The 26,575-nt window shown below is 47.1% G+C and overlaps 1 protein-coding gene across 3 annotated transcripts in view; it reads right to left on the bottom strand.

The window, feature by feature from the left end:
• Nucleotides 1–13,477: 13,477 nt before the first annotated feature.
• AGAP1 (ArfGAP with GTPase domain, ankyrin repeat and PH domain 1) overlaps nt 13,478–26,575 on the bottom strand; it is a 672,497-nt gene continuing 659,399 nt past the window's right edge. For 2 of the 3 annotated variants that reach the window (XM_064286507.1, XM_064286508.1), the window contains exon 17: nt 13,478–23,011. In XM_064286507.1, the coding sequence (XP_064142577.1) occupies nt 22,808–23,011 (204 nt within the window). In that variant the 3' untranslated portion in view covers nt 13,478–22,807. The remainder of the gene's footprint in view (nt 23,012–26,575) is intronic. The other variant, XM_064286506.1, reaches the window with a different exon arrangement.

Consider the following 26,575-nt stretch of genomic DNA (forward strand, 5'->3'; position numbering starts at 1 on the left):
CTGCAACATTGTATCACTTCAGTTTCTATAGTATATTGTGGTATCTGCTATGGCAAGCTCTTCCTCATTGTTCTCCGTTTTCCAATTTTCTTAGCTAACTTTTCACATTTTCTGTTCCAGAGGAATTTCAGAATCATCTCTGAAGTTCTTTTGAAAACTCCATTTCGGGGTGAGGGAACATCTCACAATATTAAGCCTTTCCTTCCAGGGGCCCGGTCCTCCTCTCCCGGTCCGCAGGCAGCTGCTGTCCTTCAGCAACGATTGAGCGTTGTGGTCATATGGGTCTCATATGTTCCTCACGTAGGTTTCTTCCTAGGAATTTTAGTTTGCTATTATAAATGGAGCTCTTTCTTTTTTTTTTTTAACAGGAAAATTTATAATTTGTTACTGGAGATGTTATTGGACATTTTATATGAGTTTTGTCTCTTCTTTTCCAATGTTTATACCCTCACTTTCTTCTTACTGTGTTGGCTAGACCCTCCAATATACTAATGAATGTTGTGGCTGTTGTTGGGTACCGTCGAGTCAATTCTGATTCATAGTGACCTCACATGACAGAGCAGAACTGCCCAATAGGGTTTTCTAGGCTGTAATCTTTACAGGAGAAGATTGCCAGGTCTTTCTCCCACAGAGCTACAGAGTGGGTTTGAACTGCCAACCTGCTGGTTAGTCGCTGAGATCTTAATCACTGCACCACCAGGATTCTTCATAATAAAAAATAGTAATGAACAAGTCTGTATTGGAAGAAGTACATCCAGATTGCTCCTTTGGGGCAAGGATGGCAGACTTCATCTCACCCACTTTGGACATGTTATTAGGAGGGGCCAGTCCCCGGAAAAGGACATCATGCTTGGTCAGGTAGAGGGTCAGTGAAAAAGAGGTAGGTCCTTGATGAGACGGATGGACACGCTGGCTCCAACAATGGGCTCAAACATAGCAACCTAGCAAGGGTGGCACAGGACCTGACTGTGTTTCGTTCTGTTGTACGTAGGGTTGCAATGAGTCAGAACCGACTTGAGGGCACCTAACAACAATAACAGTGGTAATAATGTGTGCCTTCATTTCTCCCTGGCTTTAATGGGAATGCCCAGTTGCATTTTAATCTGTTCCCGCATCAGTTCTAATTTAGCATTTATATACACATGCATGCGCCCAAAGGTAGAACTTGGATCACTCACCTGGGGTTGTAGCTGATCACACTTCAAGGGGCGTCTAGGCCACCATTCAAACACCAGCTTTGCCTCTTCACAGCTTGGCATGGCCTTAGCATTCCCAAACTCTAGCAGCCTCCTTATGCTCTCCTGTAAGATGGAGATTCTCACGCCCACCTCTCTGGTTGACAACTCTAAAGCTCCCAGTGAAGGGCTGCTTAATTCTTATTAGTTCCCTTTTCCCTTCATGGCTGTGCCTTGCTGTCTAGAATCTAACTAATCCAGTATGCCTGAGAGGTTCCCCCACTGGCTGCCCACTAGGGTCACGAATGATGTCCAGAGCCTAACGCAGGCCATTCAATCAGAATCCTCAGAGGTGGGACCAGCATTCATGGCTAGTGCCATCCCTTCATCCCATTCTTCATGCTTTGGACATGGATGCAATGTCTGGAGCTGTGGCAACCATTTTTTGACTGAGGTGGCAACCTGGCTTGCTAACAACAGTGGAGCAGAATGAAAGAAAGAACTCAATTTTTTTTTTTTTTAAATGAATATTGCTGAGGCACAGTCCCTGCCCTGGACTGTCTGTCTCTAGACGGTTTGTTACATGGTATAAAGAAACGTCTTTAATGCTTAAGCCTCTGTAACTTGTGTATTCTATTATTTGCAGCCAAAAGCATGCCTAACTATACATCATTCAAATGACTTTTCAACAGTGGATACAACAATCTAGAACTTGGGAAGTGGGGGCTAAGGCTAGAGATTTAAATTTGAAAGTGAAAGGCAAATGCCCTTCTAGAAAGAGCATGTGGGTAGAGAATATAAGAGGTCAAGGACTGAGTCCTGGGGTCTCCAACATTTGGAAATTAAAGGGGAGGAGGAGGAGGAGCAGCAAGCACAGGACACCAAAGGACAACAGAACGAGCTGTGTGCCTGTGTATACACACATGCACACAGGTGCACATGCATTTGACAGGTGTGTACACACACGTCACATGCACACACACCACCCTTGCTCTGGGGTCATATGGTACCTGTCTACACACTGATCTGCAGCTTGTGTTTTTTATTTACCAGCACATCACGGGCATCTTCCCATGTTGGTACGTACAGGTCTGCCAGGTTCTTTCCAATGGCGAATATCTATCACCTGGATGTTTCATAATTTATGAATCACACATTAAAAAACACTTCCATCCTATTGTTTAATAAATGGAATTGGTACAATTAGCTAACCATTTGGAAAGAATAAAATTTAAATGTAATAAAATACTGGGAGATAATAGAAACATACTAGAAGAGAAATTGAGTTTTGTATCTGCTTGGGTGAGGAAGGACTTTCAAAGCACAGCCTCAAAGGCAAAAATCCAGAGGGCAAGGAATGGTTGATTTGGGGACATTAAAGTTCCCTGCATTAAAGGATTATAAAATTATAAAGGGAATGAGATAATGAGAAAATTTTGTAACACATGATATACAAAGGGTTAATCGTAAAAATAAATAAAAAATGATAAATATTCCAAAAGTAAAGTGAGCAAAGAATATGCAAGGGTAATAAAAAAACAGAACAAATTGCCATTAGACATAAACATTTTCCATCCCGATAGTGAGGAGATGCAGACAAAGGAAGGGCCGCTGTTCTGTGCCCTTAAGCCTGGAAACAAACACCGTCAGCGGCACGTTCGTTGGTGAAGCTGCTGGGCCCAGGCGTCCTCCCTCCGTGAAGCTGCCGGGCCCAGGCGTCCTCCCTCCGTGAAGCTGCCGGGCCCAGGCGTCCTCCCTCCCAGCAGGTGGCTGCGTAGATCCGGTCAGACAGCTTTGCTTTTGGACATGAAAAGTTGTTCCTGATCATTTAAATTTAAAGGAGTAGGTTATGGTGACAATTAAGGGCTCTGCGTTATTATTGATTGGGTCTTGGATAAGGGGGAAATCAGCTATAAAAGACATCACTGGGACAACTGAGGAGATTTGAATGTGGCCACATATTATATCGCAGCAGTGGGAACCGTCCTGGGGGTGATAACGCCGCTGTGACTTGGAAGAACGTCCTTGGGCTTATTTATTTATTTAAGGGTGAAAATCAAGAGGTTGGTAATTTGCTTTCAGATGGGTTAGTGTAACGTAAGTACGTGTGCATGTATGTATACGTGTGTGTATGTATGCATGTGTGAGTGTATATATGTGTGCATATGTATATATACATGTCTGTACATAAATGTAGATACATGTGTATGTGTACACGTATCTGTGTGTGCATATATGTATGCGTATCTATGTGTGCGGGTATACATATGTGTGTATGTATGTGTATATGTATGTATATATGTGCATATATGAGTATTTACATGTATATATATATTCACCTGTGTGTATATATATTTACTCTCTCTATATAGCAAAACCTGTGAAAGCCAGAACGTATGTAACATAGAAACCCACCAGAGAAGGAAAACTCAAATATTTCCCACTAAAAGAAAGTGACAGAAAAGTGGCAGGACTGCAGACTGTCAAAGGCAGAAAACTTGCGAGACTGGGAAAAACTAGGCAGTCCCGTTGAGTTCTGGCTCTCACAGGTTTCACTGTATGTGCATATACGCAGAGAGAGAGAAGGAGAGAGAAAACCAGTACGTTAGAATGTTAACAATTTTGAATACAGGTGAGGCATTTTTGGGTGTTCATTGATAAGTCTTTCAACTTTCCTGTAGGCTCAACATTTTTCAAAACAAAAATTTGAAGGGACGATTGGGCTACAAAATAGTTTGGAGAGCGATATTTTATTTTTAAAATAAATGTGCATACATATTTAAGAAGAGATCGGAAGGATACGTGGCCAAATGCTAAGAGTACCGATTGGGGGAGAGGAGGCTCAATAATCGTTAATTTCTTTTTCTTAAAAAAAAAAAAAGTTATAGAAGTAGTAAATGTTCAGACGAATCAGAAAATCCAAAAAAGCGAAAAGAACAAACGAACATCAAGCTTAATTTCTCCACCCGGAGATACTTTCTGTTAACGTTTGCTGCCTGATCCCTCAGAGCGTTTCCATGCCCCTGTGGAGATATGCGTGTTTAATTGTGTGCGTTGTTTTTCCGTTTGAATAAGGACTACATGTTACATCGTACACACTGTTCAGTAACTTGCTTTTGGCACAGTCTGTTTTATAAACATTTTTCTACCTCCTACGAAGTGATGTTTATTGCTTGCCTGTGGGTTGGGGAGGGGATTTTAGCTATGGTTTTGCCTATTTGGAGGTTCCACATTTTGTCATAATCATGATTATAATTCCTAAGGCTCCAGTGAATGTCTTAAGAACCAGGCACTGTTCTGTGCTCATTCCACATATGAACTCATGTCTTTTCAGAACAACACTAAAACGAGCCCAACCACTTGCTGTGGAGTTGATTCCGACTCGTGGTGACCCCTTGTGTGCAGAGCAGAACCGCACTCCACAGGGTTTTCAAGACTGTGACCTCTGGAAGCAGATCACCAGGCTTTTCTTCCGAGGAGCCTCTGGGTGGGTTTGAACCACCAGCTCGCCTTTTGGTTAAGAGCTGAGTGCTGAACAATGTGAGCTACCCATTTTACAGATGAGGACTGTGAGGACCTAGGAAGTTGCAGAGCCAGTCTTTAACCCAAGCAGCTGGAGTCCAGAGTGCACACCTTAAACAACCCAGCACATCACTTTGACAAGAAGCATGAGACAAAAAGTCACTAAAATGTTCCCTGGCAAACCAGGCCGGGGCTGGTGGAAGCTGCGGCCCCAGCTCTCTGCAGGACTCCGGCGTCCAGAGCACCACCTTATCTTTGGGGAAGTCGCTTTCCTGAGCATGGTTTGGCAAAGTCAAGAGGAATGAATGGCACGAAAGTGACCAAGTCACTATGCATTTCGAGAGCTCACACACCTGGGGCATAGGTGCCAGACATCTCTGCCTTCCCAGGCCCCTCCCTGCTGTGCTGCTGGGTGCAGTCACCTGGACGGATTGCACAGCTGGGGGCAGCCATTTGGGTGCCTGATCTGGTGAGTATCTTGCAAGACAGCGAGGGCCCTGCACACAAATTAATCACCAAATTGCTTAGCCAGGAGCAGTGCACCACCAAGTTCCCCTCACCCCTGTAAGTGTGTGTGTGTGTGTGCGTGTGTGGTTCCCTTTGTAGTGCAGCAATGAGTTATCTTTCCCCTCCAGCTTTAAAAATAAACAGATCTTGAAAGTGAGTGTAGCTAGAAATTGGTCAATACCATATGCAAATAAATAAGTGCTAATTGCCTGCAGTGTCTTTGGGTGTCAGGTACAGTTATTGGGCCACATTTATGGGCCAATTAGGCGCCTTACCGGACTTTAGTGGTGATAAATTGTGGCTTAGTGGCTTCCTAGAACGTGCTGGGGAGAGTGGGGCTGAGTGTAACTCTTCCGTGTTCACTGTGTTCGCAGAGTCTAAGGCTTTTGTCAGGAGTGTGACTTCGCATGTTATAGACAGCCTGCTTCCTGGGAAGTGGAACAGCCCAAGGAAGACTGGTGCAACTGGACACTAGACCCCCCAGTGCCCCAGGGAAGGCAAGGCCACTGGTGGGTGGAGTTTGTACCTTTGTTCACTCTCACATTCATTCAGTGGCTCTTCCAGCTGCGCCCTGGGGCTCCAGGGGGACCCAGACAGACATGGGCCCATGTCCAGGAGCTCAGGGAGGTGCGGGAGGGAGGGTGAGCGATCCCACCCAGAAATGCACACCCTTCCGTGTTCAGAGGTGAAGACAAGGAGAGCGTCCTGTCTGAGCCATTCGCAGAAGAGTCATTTACCTGAGACCCCAAAGATGAGAAGGGGCTAGCCACAGATAGTGCCCTTTCAGGCAGGGGAAATGGTGGGCAAAGGCCCAGAGCAGGAAAGTGGCCAGGCTTGCTGAGTGGCTGGAGCCCAGAGTGGGGAGAGAGGGGGTGCAGTGAGGCTGGTGACCCACAGGGGCAGGGGCACGCTAAGCAAGTTGTTGGGACCATCTTTAGGGTTTCAGGTTTTATCCTCAGAGCAATGAGAACAGGGAAGGAGTTTCAAGCAGGGAGTGGAAGACTGTATCCTTAAGAAAAGGATCATTGGCTCTGGAGAGGGTTTCGGAAGGCAAGAGTGGGCAGAGGCAGAAGCTTCTGGAAGCAGCTTGGTCCCTTGGGGGAGAAGAGGGTGGCACAGGCCAATCCAGGATACTTGGGATGGACCAGGATTGCAGGAGGTATGGGCAGTGGGGGGAGGGAAAAGGCACAGAGGACCCCAGGGCTGGCCAGGCCTTCCAGATGATTCCAAGCTTGTGTGCTGAGGCTGTGGTGGAGGAAAGGGGTGGTTTGAACTTCGTTCCTTCAGGTTCTTTAAGTTACAGCTAGCTCCTAACTCAGCTCTTAACTCTTAACCAATTTGTTTCAGTATCAAAGTTGTCAGTTAATCAAACAATCATTTCATACTTCAGTTGCAGCGTGAGTAAAAAAAAATTAATAAAAAGAACCTCACCACTTTCCATACAAAGTCATGTCAAATAGTGAGCTTCAACATATATATACCTCAAAATAAAAAAAACTCAAAAACCAAAAACCACACCCAGTGCCATGGAGTAAATTTTTTGGCTGTAATTCTTATGGGTCCCACACGTCCGTCAGTTTGTCCTGCTGTGGTGGCTTACGTATTGCTGTGATGCTGGAAGCTATGCCACTGGTATTCCAAACACCAGTAGGGTCACCTAAGGTGGATAGGTTTCAGCGGAGCTTCCAGACTAAAACAGCAAGAAGGGCCTGATGGTCTACTTCTGAAATAAATTAACCAGTGAAAACTTGATGAATAGCAGGGGAACACTGTCTGATCTAGTGCTGGAAGATGAGCCCCTCAGGTTGGAAGGCACATAAAAGATGACTGGGGAAGAGCTGCCTCCTCAAAGTGAGTCCACCTTAATGGCGCAGATGGAGTCAAGCTTTCAGGACTCTCATTTGCTGATGTGGCATGACTGAAAATGAGAAGAAACAGCTGCAAACATCCATTAATAATAGGAATGTGGAATGTACGAAGTATGAATCTAGGAAAATTGGAAGTCGTCAAAAATGAAACGGAATGCATAAACTTCAAAATCCTAGGCATTAGTGAGCTGAAATGGACTGGTATTGTCCATTTTGAATCAGACAGTCATATGGTCTACTATGCCAGGAATGACAAATTGAAAAGGAATCATGTCGCATTCTTCGTCAAAAAGAATACTGCAAGATCTATCCTGAAGTACAGTGCAGTCAGTGATAGGGTGATATCCACATGCCTACAAGGCAGACCGGTTAATACGACTGCTATTCAAATTTGTGCACCAACCACTAAGGCCAAAGATGAAGCAACTGAAAATTTTTACTAACATCTGCAGTCTGAAATTGATCAGATGTACAATCAAGATGCATTGGCAATTACTGGTGATTGGAATGTGAAAGTTGGAAACAAGAATGAGGATTGGTAGTTGGAAAATATGGCCGTGGTGACGGAAACGATGCTGGAGATCGTATGATAGAATTTTGCCAGATCAATGACTTGTTCATTGCAAATACCTTTTTTAAACAACATAAATGGTGACTATAAACCTGGACCTCACCAGAAGGAATACACAGGAATCAAATTGACTACATCTGTGGGAAGGGACCATGGAAAAGCTCAATATCATCAGGCCAGGGGCCAACTGTGGAACAGACCATCAATTGCTCATGTGTAAGTTCAAGTTGAAGAAAATCAGAATAAGTCCATGACAGCCAAAATATGACTTTGAGTATAACCCACCTGAATTTTGAGACCATCTCAAGAATAGATTTGACGCTTGGAACACTAATGACCAAAGACCAGACGAGTTGTGGAATGAAGTCAAGGACATCATACATGAAAAAAGAGGTCACTGAAGAGACAGGAAAGAAAGAAAAGGCTGAAATGGATATCAGAAGACATTCTGAAATTTGTTCTTGAATGCAGAATAGCTAAAGTGAATGGAAGAATTGATGAAGTAAAACAGCTGAACAGAAGATTTCAAAGGGCAGACAAAATAAAGCATTATAATGAAATGTGCAAAGACCTAGAATTAGAAGACCAAAAGGGAAGAACATGCTAGGCATCTCTCAAGCTGAAAGAGCTGAAGAAAAAATTCAAGCCTCGAGTTGCAATATTGAAGGGCTCTATAGGGAAATTATTAATGCAGGAAGCATCAAAAGAAGATGAAAGGAATATACAGAGTCACTGTAGCAAAAAGAATTGGTTGACGTTCAACCATTTCAGGAGGTGGCATATGATCAAGAACTGACGGTACTGAAGGAAGAAGTCCATACTGCGCTGAAGCCACTGGCGAAAAACAAGGCTCCAGGAATTGATGGAATACCAACTGAGATGTTTCAACAAACGGTGCAGCGCTGGAGGTGCTCACTTGTCTATGCCAAGACATTTGGAAGACAGCTACACAGCCAACTGACTGGAAAAGATCCATATTTGTGTCCATTCCAAAGAAATGTCATTCAACAGAATGTGGAAATTATCGAACAATATCATTAATATCACATTCAAGTAAAGCTTTGCTGAAGTTCATTCAAAGGTGGCCGCAGCGGTACATCCACGGGGATTCAAGTCAGATCCAGAAGGTGGGGAGCGAGAAGTATCACTGCTGATGGCAGATGGATCCTGGCTGAGAGCAGAGAATACCAGCAGGATGCTTACCTGGGTTTTATTGACTATGCAAAGGCATTGGACTGTGTGGATCATAACAAACTATGGATAACATTGCAAAGAATGGGAATTCTAGAACACTTAATTGTGCTCATGAGGGACCTTTACATAGATCAAGAGGCAGTCATTCAAACAGAACAAGGGGATACTGTCTGTTTTAAAAATCAGGAACGGTGTGCATCAGGGTTGTATCCTTTCACCATACTTACTCAAACCGTACACTGAGCAAATAATCCAAGTTGGACTATATGAAGAACGGGGCATCAGGATTGGAGGAAGACTCATTAACAACCCGTGATATGCAGATGTCACAACCTTGCTTGCTGAAAGTGAAGAGTACTTGAAGCATTATTGATGAAGATCAAAGACTACAGTCTTCAGTATGGATTACACCTTAACATAAAGAAAACAGAAGTCCTCACAACTGGACCAATAAGCAACATCATGATAAACGGAAAAAAAGTTGAGGTTGTCAAGGATTTCATTTTACTTGGATCCACAATCAATGCCTATGGAAGCAGCAGCCAAGAAATCAAATCTTGGGCAACCCTGCTGCAAAAGACCTCTTTAAAGTGTTAAAAAGCAAAGATGTCACCTTGAAGATGTGCCTGACCCAAGCCATGGTGTTTTCATTCACCTTCTATGCACGCGAAAGCTGGACAATGAATAAAGAAGACCGAAGATCTTCTGCCTTTGAATTATGCTGTTGGTCAAGAATATTGAATATGTATGCCATGGACTGACAGAAAGAACGAACTAATCTGTCTTGGAAGAAGTACAGCCAGAATGCTCATTAGAAGCAAGGACGGCGAGATTTCATCTCATATACTTTGGACTTTTTATCAGGAGCGACTAGTTCCTGGAGGACATCATGCTTGGTAAAGTAGAGGGCTGGTGAAAAAGATGAAGACCCTCAAGGAGATGGGTTGACACAGCGGCTGCAATAATGGGCTCAAGCAGAACAACAATTGTGAGGATGGCGCAGGACTGGGCAGTGTTTTGTTCTGTTATATACAGGGTTGCAGTGAGTCAGAACTGATTTGAGGACAGCTGGTGCTGTGACAGACTTGCTGATCAGTTCGATAAGGATTCTTATTGTTAAAATTTTTTTTTTATTTTTTAACAATAAAAATCCTTATGGAACTGAGCAGCAAGTCTGTCACAGCACCAGTTGGTGGGTTTGAACCGCTAACCTTTAGGTTAGTAATTGAGTACAAACTGCTTAAGCCACCCAGGGACCTATAAAATAACTTCAAAAATGTGTCCTTGTAGAGAAAACGTGGGCAGGGAAGCATAAAGAAGGAAAGAAAAACCACCCACAATTACCCATAATGAGATAACACGGCTAACGTTTGGATTTTTTTTCTGGTTATAAATAAGGATAAGGTCTAACAGTATCTTTATTTAATGGATATCAGTTTTATATACACGTCTGTATCCCAGTTTATTTACATTGTATCATTTTCCCATGTGATAAACACAACTAGAGATGACTACATTATCTTGCCCTTGTTACACACACTGCAGTCTATTCAACTGTCCCTCCACTGCTGGACTTCGAGTTTGTTTGTATTTTGTTATCATAAACACCATAGTCACACACATCTTTTATGTAAAGGTGAAGTGTTGTTCAAATAACTCCTTGGCCAGGTTCCCAGGAGTCGGCTTCGTTCACATCATCAGCAAGCACTGAGTTAGCATTGACTTGATGGCAACGGGTTTGGTCTTTTTTTAACTGTGATGAAGGCAAGCCCAGGCCTGGGTTCTTGGGTCTGAAGGAAGACTCTGGGCCTTTGTGCCCAATTCCATGTTGGTCTGCAGTTACGTTGTTAGCCGCGTAGCCTGGCCAGCACGTTATACAAGCACTTTTGCAATCTTGGCTATAAAATTGAAACACTGTGACGTACCATTCATTCTTGCTTTCCTTACTGGCCTGACAGAGCTTTCCCGGGAACTTGGCTTAAGAACCTGGGCAGGTGAGCGGTTCAGAGATCCCAGCTCTGGGGCCTGGAGGAACTGTGATCTCCCAGGAGGGAGACAGACACTGGGAGGTTGACTGAAGAATGCTGGAAGGGAGGCAAGGTGGGGACGTTGATATGGATGGAGGCAACAAGGCCAGGTGAGCAACGGCCAAGCAGCCTTACCACCTGGGACCCTCTGAGGGGAAGGGAGTGTGATCTGGGTGCTGACAGGATTGTGGGGTGGAATACTGGGGAGCCACAGGGGTGGACTAGCAGAACTGGGGCAATCTCTGCTTTGCCCTTCTTCCTCACCACCTGACCCCACCAGTGGGAGTGTGCCCAGCTGAACATGTTTCCCAGGCTCCCCTGAAGCTGTGAGTGGTCCTGGCCCAGTTCTGGTCAACCCTGCTTTAGTGGAAGTCTTGAGTGGGGCTTCAGGAAAGCTGTTATGTGTTTTGTCCCCCAAAAGATATTTTGAAGTCCTAACTGCTGTACCAGTGAACACAGTCTTGTTTGGGAATAGGATCTCTGAAGATGTTATCAGTTAACACGAGGTCACACTGGAACAGCTGGTGTCCAAGTCCAATCTGAGTGATGTCCTTAAAAAAGACTGGGAGATACAACCCACAGAGGAAAGCCAGCCATGAGAAGGTACATCTATATGCCACGATCACCTGGAGCTACCAGAAGCCAAGCTAGAGGAGACTTTGATCTTCTTCAGTAAGTGCTTCAAGTCCTCTTCACTTTCAGCAAGGAAGGCTGTGTCATCTGCATACGGCAGGTTGTTTATCTTTCTCCAAACCAGTCCTCCAATGCCGTTGCTGTGTTCTTCTTCATATAGTCCAGCTTCTTGGATTATTTGTTTAGCATACAGATTGAATAAGTATGGTGAAAGGATAGAACCCTGACACATACATTTCCTGATTTTAAACCACGTAGTGTGCAGATTCATGCAGAACCTGTACATAGACCAAGAAACATTCGTTTGAACAGAACAAGGGGATACTTCATGGTTTAAAATCATTTTGCCCATAGAATCCTTCAATATCGCAACTCAAGGCTTGAATTTTTTCTTCAGTTCTTTCAGCTTGAGAAATGCCAAGCGTGTTCTTCCCTTATTGTTTTCTAACTCCAGGTCTTTGCACATTTCCTTAGAATACTTCGTCTTCTCGAGCCTGAGCCGCTCTTTTGAAATCTTCTGTTGTGCTCTTTTACTTCATCATTTCTTCCATTTGCTTTAGCTACTCAACATTCAAGAGCAAGTTTCAGAGTCTCTTCTGAGATCCATTTTGGTCTTTTCTTGTCTTTTTAATGACCTTTTGCTTTCTTCATGTATGATGTTCTTGATGTCATCCCACAATTTATCTGGTCTCTTAGTCATTAGCATTCAATGCATCAAATCTATTCTTGAAGTGGTCTCCAAATTCAGGTGGGATATACTCCAGGTCATTATTTTGGACCTTGAGTAAACTCAGACAGCTGTTTAAGAGGGTCTGGCTCAGCTGCCTTTTCTTTCCACCTGGAATGCAGGCGCTGCAGGTGGAACAGAATTTGTGGGTTCCAGTTGGTAACACGTACCCACCACAGATGGCTGAGCAGCGGCTGGAAGCTGGGTCCACAATGACATCCTGGAACTGTCAGTGCAAGCCCTACCTTGCTGACCTCTAGATTTCTTGTGATGAAAATAATCTCTTAATATATGTTGTGAAATATCCATCAGCGGTAGCCAAATAGAATAGTTAGCCGATATCCCTGTAAATGGAACTGACTCCTTCTAAAAGCACATCTTTGTCCTTATCTTCTGTAAGACTTGTAGCCTTTGTAACACCTGTATTTGGGGTGCTGGGTGTCGTGTGCCCAGGGGGTGTGGCGGCCACATTCTCTGCTGATTGTATCAGGCATTTGGGGAAGCTCCATGCTGTCCACGCCATGGGCAATTTCCAACGAAAAATGTAAATATTAACATGTCATGAGATCACGGGGCTCTCTACTACTGACACGGAAGAGTAAAGAAAATAAACACACCCCGTATCTGCAGTCTGGAAGGAATTCACCAAATCGCCGACTACGGTGATATCTGGGCAGTGGTTTTCGAGAGAGCTTTGCTTTCTTTACACTCTTCTGATCTTTAAAAAGATAATGTATTTTTTATGAGAAAAACACAATGGCTCTAATAACAGTAGCATTACTAATAGAGTCCTGAGGTGTTCTGAGGAGCCCTGGTGGCGCACTGGTTAAGTGCTCAGCCACTAACCGACAGGTTGGCAGTTCAGGTCCACCAGCTGCTCCTCGGGGAAAGGGGTGGCAGTCTGTTTCCCTAAAGATCACAGCCTTGGAAACCTTATGGGGCAGTTAGTTCTCCTTGTCCTATAGGGTCGCTGTGAGCTGGATTTGACTTCATGGCAGTGGGTTTGGAGTGGGTTTGAGGTGTTTTGATTTCCTGGTCGCACATGCAGGGTGGGGTGTTGCAGTGCAAGATGACATGAGAAACAACCAGAGCCTCTGGCCAGCCAATCCCTGGCTGGGGGAACCCCGGCCCCTCTGAGCTTTGGTTTCTGATTGGTGGTTCAGTGGTGGAATTCTCACCTCCACGCGGGAGACCTGGGTTTGATTCCGGGTCAGTGCACCTCATGGGCAGCCACCTACTGCCTGTCAGTGGTTGCTTACCTGTTGCCATGATGCTGAACAGTTTTCAGCAGAGCTTCCACAGTAAGACAGAGTAGGAAGAAAGGTCTGGCAACCTGCAACTAAAAATCAGCCACGGAAACCCTTGTCCTTCTAGGCTGTTCAAGTCTGGACCCAAGCTCAACAACACCGTTGTGAAAGGGCTCTCCCTTTCAGTCTCTTCCTGGGCTCTGCATTTTATTTTGGATCACAACAGTCTGATCACAACTGAGCACGGGGATGGCGCAGGACTGGGCAGAGCTTCCTTCCGTTGTGCGTGGTGTCACTGTGAATCAGGGGCTGGCTTGATGGCAGCTAACATCAACAACAAAGTCGAAGGAGTGAGAAGAGATGCCCCAATCTTTCCCTGAGTCCATGAGTGAAGGGTTTGTGGACCCAGTTCCCTCAGGCATAGGGCAGCCTGGGAATAGAACCTAATTAGTTATGACAAATGACCAACATCCAAAAACTCCACGGAGGCTGTATGGACATATTTTCATTTCTTTATTAGAAAGAGGTCTCTACACTATAGCCCCCTCTTCATGACTTTACACATTTTTTCTTTTTTTTTCTCTTAGAATACTGTACAGCTGACACACACACAAAAAAATCCAAGGCAGGAAAATACAAACTGGCATATTTAATCAAAACAAAATCATATGAAATAACAAGCAAAGTGAAATGTCAGTCAATGGTTTTAATTACAGTAAAAACAATATAAATAAAGCCTCACTGACTTGTTGTGAAACATAAACTTGTGGAACGAGGTAATATAAAAAACCACCAAAAGAACCATCTCGGCATAAAGCCCGTGCTGCTCTGTTGGCCTCTATACATTGCTATTTACAGAAACAGAAAAAACGTGCTAAAAAGTGGGCGACGCGCTGCCTTCCCAAAATGGCGTCTCAGTTGTTCCCTGTGACCTGCTCTGATGCCCCTTCCGGAAACACACCCTCGTGGCAAGACGAGAACTCACTTCAAAGCTGGCAGGATGGAGAAGTCAAGGAAAGGAGATTGGGGGGCTGGGTGGTACGGGAGGGTGGACCCCCATCAAGCACCTGGCTGTCCCCGCGGCCCCTTCCGACCGTTCCCCAGGCCATCCCAGTCTGCAGCCAAGCTCAACAGCACTGTTGGAAAGGGCTCCCTCTCCAGTCCCTTCCAGGTCCTGCACGGCACGCATTTTATTACGTACACAGAGCCCCTCCCAGGTGCTTGGAGCTGGTAGGGCTGCCATCTCAGGAATTCAACCTATTTCATACACAAAACCCCCACTTGGGACAGGGGGAGAGAACCATGATGCTTTCTGAGTTTGGGGGAAGGAATTCCAGGTGCAGGTTTCCCCCCTTTTGTCTGCCATGAAGCAGTTTCTAGGTGCGCCTTTGCCTAAACCCCTAGGGTAGCACTCAGCTGTGGCCGAGTACACCGTGTACCCCAGCAGTCATGGGGAGAATGTCTGGGGACCCTGGACGGGGAGGGTGGCTGGGCACTGAGCTATGTGCGAAGGCAGCATGAGGGAGTGCTAGCTGCCCAGAATGGCCACAGCGCACGGCACCTTGGTCTGTTCCCTGTCCCCCCGCCTGTCTGAACAACCGAGGCAGGACACCATTTTCATGGGGGGGCTCCTCGAATGTCAGCGGGCGGGTGGCCGAGAGCTGTGGGGCAGGCTGCCACGCCAGTGTGACTGGCCACCTCGCAGGAGGCGTAGTGGTCAAGATTTCTACAAAGAGCATGCCAAAGTGGTGGAAAGATCTGGAACCAACATTGTTAAGTGGGAATAGCTCCTGGGCGCTTTATACAGGCCACTGAGGGAGCTTCCCGGAGCTGGTGCTCCATCTTTTTTTTTTTTTTAGGTGTCCCAAACAGTTCAGATTTTAGCTTTCTGGGTGGGTTCAGACGCTGCCCAGCACCGCATGGGGTGGGGGAGGCATACTCTGACGTGGGGGCTGTCGTCCCCCAACAACTGGTGTAATTAAAGGGGTTTGCCCCACTGTGAAGATCCCCCAATACACTGACTCGTTTTGTTCCTTCCTTTCACCTGCAGCTCAAGACAAAGGTCACGTAATTCCCACCAGCACTGAATTCTAGATCAGTTCTGAACAAGCTTAGATAAGCCTGTCCCTATCCTATGGCTTAATTCACGACCCCTGGCGGGTGGTCCCCTCTCAGATGCCACATGCCAGGCCAAAATGCAAACATGCCCTGAGTCAACCTCCCACAACTCATATAATGCTTCTTGCTTTGGACAGGTGGCGCAGCTCCGAGCGCTTGTTACGTGGCTTGAAGCCAGAGCGCACCTGCTTGTAGGTTTTGCTGCATTTAACCTGGGCAGCCTCACACACCTGAACATGCGGGGCCTCCGGACCCTCAGCAGAGCCCTCCTGACCACGCCTGCCCCACCCCACCCAGCTCCAGACACTGAAGACCCGTGTGTATGGGATGAGAGCCCCAGAGAGTAGCATCTTAATCAAAGAGGCAGAATTCCTAACACCAAACCCTGGCCTTTTACCAGAATCAATATCTCATTAGTAGAAACGTGGCAGGGAAAGGCTTCCCAAGTTAAGCTTGTTGTATCACTGCTCTGTGGAAGGTATTACTCCACAGGTGGAAACTGTTAGAAACTGGGCTTTTAAAAAAATCTCAGATGATGAAGAAAGACTTGTTTTACAGAGTCCCTTTCCAGATCACCTACCAATGTAAAGATCTTCTAATTTCAACCCTGACATACCACACAGATCCAAATTAAAAAGGGGTGCCAATCTATCTTTAATAAACAGCAGACATCCAGACTAAACAGGGAATTCGTTAATATTAAAAATCCACGCTTTTAAGGGTAGCATTTCTGTTCTATAGGGAAGAACGCAGGGGGTCCTGAAATACTAACGTCTAAGTGGTTGGGTGTTATTTTTTCTCGTAATATGGGGGGTGAGCTTCTTGGTAAAAGACAATGTTGGGGTGTTGTCTCTGAATGGTGCTGCGTCTCTCTAGCCACTGACATCACGGCGTCTTGGGTCCCAGGTTTACTTCCTGTGGATGCAGGGATGGACAGACATCTGAGGACTGCTTTGTAGTTACCTATCCAGCCGTGTTACCAGCCCGCGCCTCTTCTCTCTTCCAGGTGACTGGAAGGAATTTGACGGTTTGGCTGAAAGGTGGTAACTCAGGTGCTTGAATGACAAAGGACCCATCCATGTACCCATTAAGGGTACATGGCAGAGCTGGAGACACACCTGACGGCTGGGCAGTGCCACCCTGGTGACCTGGTCCCCCCTGCGAAGCTGAGCAGCACCCTGCCTGGTTGTCCTCATCTGGGCAGGGGAGGTAGGGTCTGGGAATTAAGGTGTCCCTGGCCACAGGACTTGCTCAAGAAAGCCCCTTAGGAAGCCAAAAAGGAAACACACATCCATAAAGACAACAAGTGAAAACTGAAAGGCTCGATGGGAAGAGCCCTTATTTGTTACTTTTTCGAAAAGGAGGAGGGTAAAAACTCACTTTAAGCCATGACTCAACAACGTGTGGAACCTATGGAGGCAGTGAGAAACAAGATTTTCTTTAAAAGAAAGATGCGTCTCTTCAGTACATAACCACAACCCAGGGGAGTTCTAGAAGCGTCTGGGTGGCCTTGTGGGGTGCATGAGGAATGGAGACAGAGCAGGTGTGTGTGTGTGGGGAGGGATTTGCTTTCCCACATCTCCGCCTTGTGTGAAGCCTGGAAGGCTTGATAACACTCTGTGAGGACTGACATTCTGGCAAGGCTTTCAAACCTCCCTGGGCCAGAATCTGGACATCGCCCTTTTCTGCCCCTGAATGTAGCTCTGATCACAAGGCGGAGGAAGGCTGGTGGAGTTGAACCACTGGCGCCCATGCCACCTGTGAGCAGAGCTCAGGTGAGCAGCTGGGCAGGACATGGTGGCTACAAGAGAGAGGAAGACGAGCTCATGAAGGTCAGAGGAAGGACAGTCGGGGCAGGGGACCTGGGGAGGGAAAGATCGCTCTTAGGTGGACACTCCCCGACCTTGGAGAAACACAGTGGGGGCAGAAGGTGGAAGACCCTGAAGCCACAGCTCTGCCAGCACAGGGAACCCGAGCAAACCCCGACTCACGGGGACCCCAGGTGTGTCAGCACGGAACTGTGCTCCATAGGGTTTTCAGTGCTGATTTTTCATAAGTAGACTCCCAGGCCTTTCTTCTGAGGTGCCTCTGGGTGGACTCCAACCTCCACCCTTTCAGTTAGCAGCCGAGTGTGTTAACTGTTGGTACCACCTGGGGACTCCCTGATGGTCAGAGGAGGTGGGAACAGGGCACCAGAATGAGGAGCAGTGCGTGTGCTGGGGGGGGGGGTTGTCTGAGCCAACATCACAATGGCAAGGTGTGGCGGGAGGAGGACTGTTTGGGCCTAAAGCAGCATGTGTGGATGACACAGGAATAAACTGCAACCCCTTCTTGTCTCTGTTTCCCATCGTGAAAATGAAACTCAGACTAAATAATGCAGGATAAAGAGGGGACCGCAGAGGTGGTAAGTGGGCAGGTTTGGGTTTATCCCTCAGTGGGGCGGTGGTCCCTGGGGAGCCTCACTTCCATCACGCAGGGACAGGGATCAGATAGAGAAGGAAGCTACCAGAGGCTTGGCCAGGAGGAGGGCTGGCAAAGGTGACAATCACTGGCTTCCAGGGCACTGGCTTGGGGACCTGGCATCAGCTGAGAGCAGGTTTCCGGGTGGATGTAGGGTCCTCAGTCCTATCACTTTTCTGTCCTTAATAAAAGCTCCCATCTCTGGGGCCTCCATCCACTGCTGGGCGCCAGGCCGCCATGGATAACACCGATTGAAAACCTCCCTGTGCTACTTTTCAGCTGAAGACTAGATTAGCTTGTAAACTAAACGGTAACACCTGTGAGGAATGTGCACCTTAGAACAATCAACTATAGGAGACCAAATGGGCGACATTTGCCCAAAAGCAAAGATGAGAAGGCAGGACCTGCAGAGAAACTGAAGGGATGGAAACGGGGAAGCAGGGTGACACATCCCGGGGACTGCAACCAATGTCACAGAATAATTTGTGTATAAACTGTTTGAATGGAAAACTAATTTGCTGTGTAAACTTTCACCTAAAATACAATTAAACAAATAGTTCACTGAGTCCCAGAAGTGAATATTTCCCAAGGCGCCTGGGGGGATGGCCGAGCTGGCATTCGAACCTGGGTCCGCAGGCCCAGAGCTGTCGTTTGCATTGGGCCTTGTTTCTCCCTAAGGAACTGAGCAACCTGGATGCAGGTACACAGTCACAGCAATAAGGTGTCAGATGTCACAGAGCCAGGAAGATTGGTGTCTAGGCTGAATCCAAAGAGACTCATTGGGCTGGGCCCAATCTCAGAGGAGGGCGCTTTACACTTGTTTCTAAAAAGCCAGCTGCCCAGGGCTGGCCTGGAGATGCCTAGCCCTGTAGAAAATAGTCTGACTTAAGGGTTTGAGTCAAGGGTAATTTAATAAAGGCCTACTTTCTTCTGTGTCCAAAACAAAACAAAAATTTGCCATTGAGTTGACTCGTGGCGACTCCATGCATACAGAATAGAACTCTGTTTCATAGGGTTTTCAATGGCTATAATTTTTCAGAATGTAGATTGCCAGGCTTTTTTCCCAAGGAGAGTCTAGGTGGACTTGAACTGCCAACCTTTTGGTTAGCAGCTGAGTCTTTAACCATTTGGACCCACCCACGGGCTCCCTCTTCCGTGTCCACTAGCCTCATGATCAGCACACAATCCACGGCTGTCACCTGCCTTTCTAGGACACGCAAATATCATACGCTTTTTGGGAGACATGGAAGCCCACCAGCTGTGGGACCAAAGACTGAGGGCCGGTCACTCGCTCTCCCTCAGGAGCTGCCCATTGTCCCAGGACGATGGGGTGGAAAGGACCGGTGACCACGTTGGGGCCTGATCCTGGCAAGCCCTGCGTCCAGCCCAGTACTAGAGATCTGCTCCTGGGGGGATCAGAATCCCTGAACACTTTCTCTGCAGGGTTTCGTGACCATGGGAGATGTCAGCTAGGCCTGTGATGCCTACATCCCAGTTCAGTGACCACTCGGCCGACAGGGGTGCTGTTTGGACGTGGGAATGGGGAAGTGTCTAGGTTGGCCATGCAGATGCCTGGCACACTGCCACACACCTCCCCCAGCTGGCTGCTTCTAGATGGGGGAAAATTTAAATTTGGAACAAGAAAGGCTAGATGTATTCTGCCATGGTGGTGTCTCAGGTTGTCATCACTTCTTCCAACTTACACAGAAAGAAGCAATGAAAACCTGGTCCCTTCCTGAATGGCACCAGCTCCTAGCTTCTCCAGCCTTAGCCTTAGCAAGGTTTTAAAAGAACAGCGAGAGCAATGGCAGCAAGGTAAAGACTTCTGGTTTGACACTGGAATACAAACAGATTAGCCTCTAGTCACCTTTATTTTAAAAGAAAATCCTTGAAGCCCATGACCATCTTTCCTCTGTTGCCAAAACTTGGGTTCCAGACAGCAGGCTGCCTCTTGGAGCAGATCAGCATTGCTTAAAATGGCAGGGGCTGCAGCAACGTCCCCTGTGCTGGAGGGAGGGAAAAACCAACCTAGCATTCACGTCGTGGAAGATTAAGTGAAAAAAGAAGTCATTTCGGAAAATATTATATTATAAACACATATAATAATATGTACACACTCATATACATCCCAAAGAAGCCGTACAAGAATTCCTTTTTTTTTTTTTTTGTCCAACAGAAGGCTTTTTGCTATGATAAAGCATTCCTATGGTGGGAATTAGCTACAATGAAATAATTTAAGAATCTGATTTTTACTATATCTGCATTCACTACAGAAAGTCTACACTAAAGGCCGTGTGGTGGTCCATGTGTGTGGCTGGGTTAGAACAGTAATGCGTGCTTTAAAAATAGACAATGATTTTTTTTTTTCTGTTCACATTTAAAATAACTACACAGTGACAAAACACAGAATTAAAAAAACGAATGGTGGGATTATGGAATTTTTGTCACAATTCTCAGGCCTATGGCCCCTGCACCTATTTTTCTTGGATACTGGTGAGTTCCAGTGAGTTTAATTAAACAAACAAACAAACAAACAAACAGAAGCCCCAAACCCATTGCTGTTGAGTCAATTCTGACTCATAGCGACCCCGCAGGACAGAGTAGAGCTGTCCCAGAGGGTTTCCAAGGCTGTAATCTCATGGAAGCAGACTGCCACGTCTTTCTCCCAAGGAGCGGCTGGTGGGTTTGAACCGCCGACCTTTTTGGTTAGCAGCCGAGTGCTTAACCACTGGACCACCAGGGCTCCTTGCTGATTTTAATAGAGGTTAGAAATTTCCATGAAACGCTTAGCCACATATAAATCCTCTGTAAAGCTTTATTTTATTTCCACCTATTTTAACTTTTTTTTTTTTTTTAAAAAGTGAAAGAAGAGGAAAAACTCTTACAAAATATAAGGTTTCATAAAGAAGAGCAAGGGGCTTAGAAGAGCAAGGGGCTCTTCCAGTGGTGGCTGGGCAGATAGTACTATGTTCTTCCACACTGTGGTCTTACAGTGTGACATTTTTTCCTGTCATCCTACCAAAGGGCTCTAGGCAACGTTGCCCTTCTTTTTACTCTATGGTATCATGACTTGGTTTGTTCTATTGGACCATCACATTGAAGCAGCCCAATACCACGGTCACGGCAGATCTGGTGACCTCTCAGAAGGAAGAGCTTGGCCACCAGGTCAAAGTCTTAAGGATGCACAGAGCAGTCAGCGGCTGGTCCCGACCTGCCTTGGCAAAGCACCCTGGTCTGGGATTCGGCAAGCACTCTGTCTTGCCGTAGCCCCTGCCTCTTGGTTAGCAAATGTGGTATCTGATCTAAATCATGCTTCTGCTAGTGAGAAATCACACGCCTCCCTCCCCTCCGTCAGATGCGTCATTGTCTTTTTCTCCTTTCTCGATTTTAATAAGCACATTGTACCACCATCTTATCCCGATGTGTTCCCTTTGAAAAGCTGTACATCACATTAATGGAAGTGTTGACTGCTGGGAAGATGCCCGTGTACAATCATCTGTAGCCCTCTTAACTCAACTAGTTGCACATTATTAGTTCACATCCAGTTCAATTTATAAATTAACAGAGGTGCCATTTGTCTGTACAAAAATCGATGCATATTTATGAACGTCTTTTATTCAAATAGATTTTCACACATCTCATCTAAAGACAGAACACAGAAAGCTGTGGAACTCGGGCCACACAGCCCTGGAGTCACCGAGCCCCAACACGTTCACCTTGGCGCAAGGGCAGAAGCTCTGCCTCGCGCCAGGGGGAAAAATAGCCTTTTATATATTTCTTTAGCTTACTGAATGTACTCGAGGTGTTGTGATTGGCCGGATTCATTCTTTCCTTTGGAATTTCTGAGTCACCCCTATTTATTTTTCCCTTTTTGTTTTTACACCAAGGAGACCGGTTTCAAATAATCCTCAGCAACTGATTTCCTCTTTGGACTGAAAAATTAAACAGATACTAAATTATGACAGTGAATTTAGAAAGGAGGGCTCCAAGGGCTCCAAAGAACATGTCGGGATAATATGATGCTTCTAAGAATATTGCAATCCCATTCCGGCAATCACCGAAGCGTGCCGTGTAACTACCTCCTCGGCTAATATGCTTTCTTCTGGGTGATGACTAATCATCTTTTATTAAACAGCGGTAATGCTGGAAGAACTCAACTATACGAGTGTAATGAAGCCAGTACTCTCCCCGGACAGATTAGCTACAACTGATTTGACACACACCATCATAGGGGCTTCAAACCTGACAAACTCTGTGCTTGCTTCTGATTTATGCCGTCAGGCTCCTCGGAGAAGGGATGAAATCCAAGCGTTCCGTTTGGTAGAGGTGAAATGTACTGATGTGCTTAACTGCCAGTTAAGGAAAGTTACCCCTTCTCCTTGCTCCTTGCCTCCCCTCCCCCGGCACCCCCCGTCCCTGTGCCGCCGCCCACCCGCCCACCAAACAGTGTCTGCTGGCCCGGGACGAGGGTCCTGCGGCGGCATCATGTGCTATCATCAAAGGACCGAGGCCCGCCGGTGTCTCCTGCTTGTCACTTGGGAGGTGGTGGGAAAAGGAATCGGTCCTGCGGCCTCCTGCCTCCTCTTCGCCCCCTCAGGACGGTCCGAGTTTTGAGACTTCACGGGGGTGGGGGTGGGCGATGGGGAAGTGACCACCGGGAGGAGGGGGGACGTGGGAGGACTCACGTGCTGTCACTTCCAGGAGAGGCGGTGTGGCCAGGCCACACGGTCGCGGGTATCGGCAGGTGCCGGCGACCCTTCAGATGATGGTGGGTATCCTCCCGCTGCTGTTGTTCCGGTTGTTGTTTTTCCTGGACAGGTTAGGGGTGGCCATGAGGACGAAGCGCTCATCCGGGCAGCCATACTGCAGCAGCACGTCGGTGCACTCCTGACTGGAGGCCTGGCGGGCGTAGGCCAGCGCCGTGTTCCCGTGGGCGTCCCGGGCCATGACGTCCACGCCATACTGCAGGCAACACAGTCCACATTAGTGTCCCTGCTGCCAAGGCAGGGAAGGGGAGGTGGGAGGTGAGGGACAGGGAGGTGAGGGAAAGGGGGTGATGGGAAAGGGAAGTGATGAGGGGGAGGTGAGGGAGGGGGAGGTGATGGGAGGGGGAGGTGAGGGAGGTAAGGGAGATGGAGGTGATGGGAGAGGTGGGGGGAGGTGAGGAAGGAAGTGATAGAGACAGAGGTGAAGAAAGAGGTGAGAGAAAGGGAAGGTAAGGAAGGGAGTGAGGGAAATGGGGGGGTGAAGAAAGAGGTGAGGGAGAGGGAGGTGACGGGAGGGGGAGGTGATGGGAGATGGAGGTGAGGGAGAGGGAGGTGATGGGAGGGGAGGTGAGGGAGAGGGAGGTGAGGGAGAGGGAGGTGATGGGAGGGGAGGTGAGGGAGAGGGAGCTGATGGCAGGGGGAGGTGATGGGAGGGGGAGGTGAGGGAGAGGGAGGTGATGGGAGAGGTGATGGAGGGGGAGGTGAGGAAGGAAGTGATAGAGATAGAGGTGAGGGAAAGGGAAGGTAAGGAAGGGGGTGAGGGAAACGACGGGTGAAGGAAGAGGTGAGGGAGAGGGGAGGTGAGGGAGAGGGAGGTGATGGGAGAGGGAGGTGATGGGAGGGGGAGGTATGGGAAGGGGAGGTGGGGGAGGTGACGAGGAGAGGGAGGTGAGGGAGATGGAGGTAGTGGGAGAGGGAGGTGATGGGAGGGAGAGGTGATGGGAGGGGGAAGTGAGAGAGAGGGAGGTGATAGGAGGGGGAGGTGAGGGAGAGGGAGGTGATGGGAAGGGGAGGTGAGGGAGAGGGAGGTGATGGGAGAGGTGATGGAGGGGGAGGTGAGGAAGGAAGTGATAGAGGTAAAGAAAGAGGTGAGGGAAAGGGAAGGTAAGGAAGGGGGGTGAGGGAAACGGGGGGTGAAGAAAGAGGTGAGGGAGAGGGGAGGTGAGGGAGAGGGAGGTGATGGGAGAGGGAGGTGATGGGAGGGGGAGGTGATGGGAGGGGGAGGCGAGGAAGAGGGAGGTGATGGGAGAGGTGATGGGGGGAGGTGAGGAAGGAAGTGATGGAGAGAGAGGTGAGGGAAAGGGGAGGTAAGGAAGGGGGTGAGGAAAATGGGGGGGGGTTGAAGAAAGAGGTGAGGGAGAGGGAAGGCATGGAGAGGGAGGTGAGAGGGGAAAGTGAAGCGTCCCCCGCCTGCCCCACAGCTTGTATGTGGATATGCACCTGGGATCACACTACAGACCAGGTGGGTGGGGAGGCAGAACTACAAGAGTTGGTGGCACATTTCTCTTAAGGGGAGAATGTACTTTTCACAACTGAAAGCATATCCTTTGTGTAATATAAACAGAACAAAGAACTTTAGTTGGGACATTTCAATTCTGACTAATTGCAAACACAAAAATGAATCACTTTTTGATCTCAGAGGCAATTCATTCTTGGCGGAAATCTGTAAAGTATATAAGAGCATGAGAATAAAAATTACCTAGCATCTTGCTACTCAGAGGTAACCTTGTCAGTATTTTAGTGTATCTCCTTCTAATGCTTGTCCTTGAATCTCAAAGTATACGTGCATAATTGAGACAAAACTACACAAATAATTTCTGTCCTGACTTCTACCACTGAACACGGTGCTGTGAGCATTTTCTTACATCGTTACAAAGTATTCAAAAGCATGATACCAACAGCCATGAAACAGTCACCGTGTGAACATGGTTACTCCATTCCCGATTGCTGGACATCTCATTTGTTCAAAAGTTGTCACTGGTACAAATAAGGCTGTGCCGTGCATGATCACATCAAATCTGCCTCGGGGTCTCTGATTGCAAGAGGCGTGATTACAAGTGGAATTACTAGGTTCAGGAACACAACATTCTAAGCCTCCTGCTCTCCAACAAAGGCAGACTAGCTTCCGCTTCCGCCTCGAACACGTTCGGGAGTGTCATCAGCATGGCGTTAACACTGAAGAAAATCTCGGCCAATTTGAGCGGAAAACAAGGCATACTTTTGCTCCCTAATTTGCATCAAATCACACGTATTACTAGTGAGTAAAAGCGAAGCTGAAACTTCCCTTAGAGTGGTTTTGATACAGTACCTGGGCATCTAATCCTCCCCGTTACCCCTCAAAAAAGTCAGATTAAAAATACACAGAGAGGGGAGGGGGGTGAACAGGCGGGGCGCAGGCATTTTAAGGGCAGTGAAATGAATCTGCACGACACTGTAAGGGTGGACGGTGACATGATGTATCTGTTAAAACCCACAGGACTGACAACACAGAGTGAACCCCAAGGTAAAGAACTAGGACTTTAGTTAGTTACAATGTATCTATACTGGCTCATGAGTTGTAAGAAATGTAGCACAGAAAGGCAAGGTGTTGTTAATAAGAGAACTAAAAGCAGTGGGCGGGAGGCTCTGGGAACTCCCTGTACTTTCAGGTCAATTTTTATGAAAACCTAGAACTGCCCTAAGAAAAAGTGTATTACAATAAAAAACTAAAAACCAAACAAGAACACATATAGAAACTTGCATCACTCTTCAGCTGTGGGTGGCCGACCCCAACTCGTGCCTGGGGGAGAGGACAGGAGAGCGCCCCTAGCAGTGGTGGCCCAGCCCGAGGCCCCCCACGTAGGGGACTTCTCAGCAGGCAGCTTTCTGTGTGCCCTGATGGGGTCCCCTGAGGCTGACGTCCCCAAAGGTGTCCCGCCTACCACTGTGTGGGCACGTGTGCTTCTGCAATGCCAGTCATGGCCGGCTGGGGCAGGGTCTCTTTTTCACTCATTCATGCTTCATGACAAAAGCTTCCAAATGAATTAAAGATAATTTTTTTTTTCTCAGTATAAATTAATCAGAAAAGTCCAAGAGAAGCCTTTTGCAAACTCCTGCCACATCAAATCTCAAGGTTCAGGGCCCTGTATTTTGTGTTAAGTGGATAAAACCACAAAGGTAGGCTAGTGGGAAAACCATGTTCAGTTTATGTCTTTACCGCCACCAAACAAAGAAGATAGGAGTTTTCTGTAAAACCAAGAAGAGGGACACCGGCAATCATGCTTGACCTGAAAAGTGGGGTCATCGAAATGTGGAAACATCCAGAAACTACTAGCCAACAGCTGTACACAGAGCTGCTTGTCTCCTTGAGGAGAGCACCCACTGACCTCATTTCTCCTTCGGTATCAGTCGTTTGATTGGTGCACCTGCGTTTTCAGCCCTCATGTGGTGGAGCTCAAAAGGCATCTACGTTTAAATCCTAAACGCTCTAACGGAATAGTTCTCATCTTCAGACTGGCAGCAATAGCCTTTGTGATGGTTAGCTTATGTCAACGTGACTAGGCGATAGTACCCAGCTGTCTGGTAAAACACTAGTCTAGATGCTGCTGTGAAGGCTGCTATATGTGATTAACACATCAGTTGACTTTGAGTAAAGCAGATTACCCTCGATAATGTGGGTGGGCCTCACCCAATCAGCTGAAGGCCTTTAGAGCAAAACAGGGTCTCCTGAGGGAGATGGATGCTGCCTCAAAACCCTAACATAGACACCCTGCTGGCGTTT

This window comes from Loxodonta africana, chromosome 6, assembly GCF_030014295.1.
Source record: "Loxodonta africana isolate mLoxAfr1 chromosome 6, mLoxAfr1.hap2, whole genome shotgun sequence".
In the NCBI taxonomy this organism is placed as follows: Eukaryota; Metazoa; Chordata; class Mammalia; order Proboscidea; family Elephantidae; genus Loxodonta; species Loxodonta africana.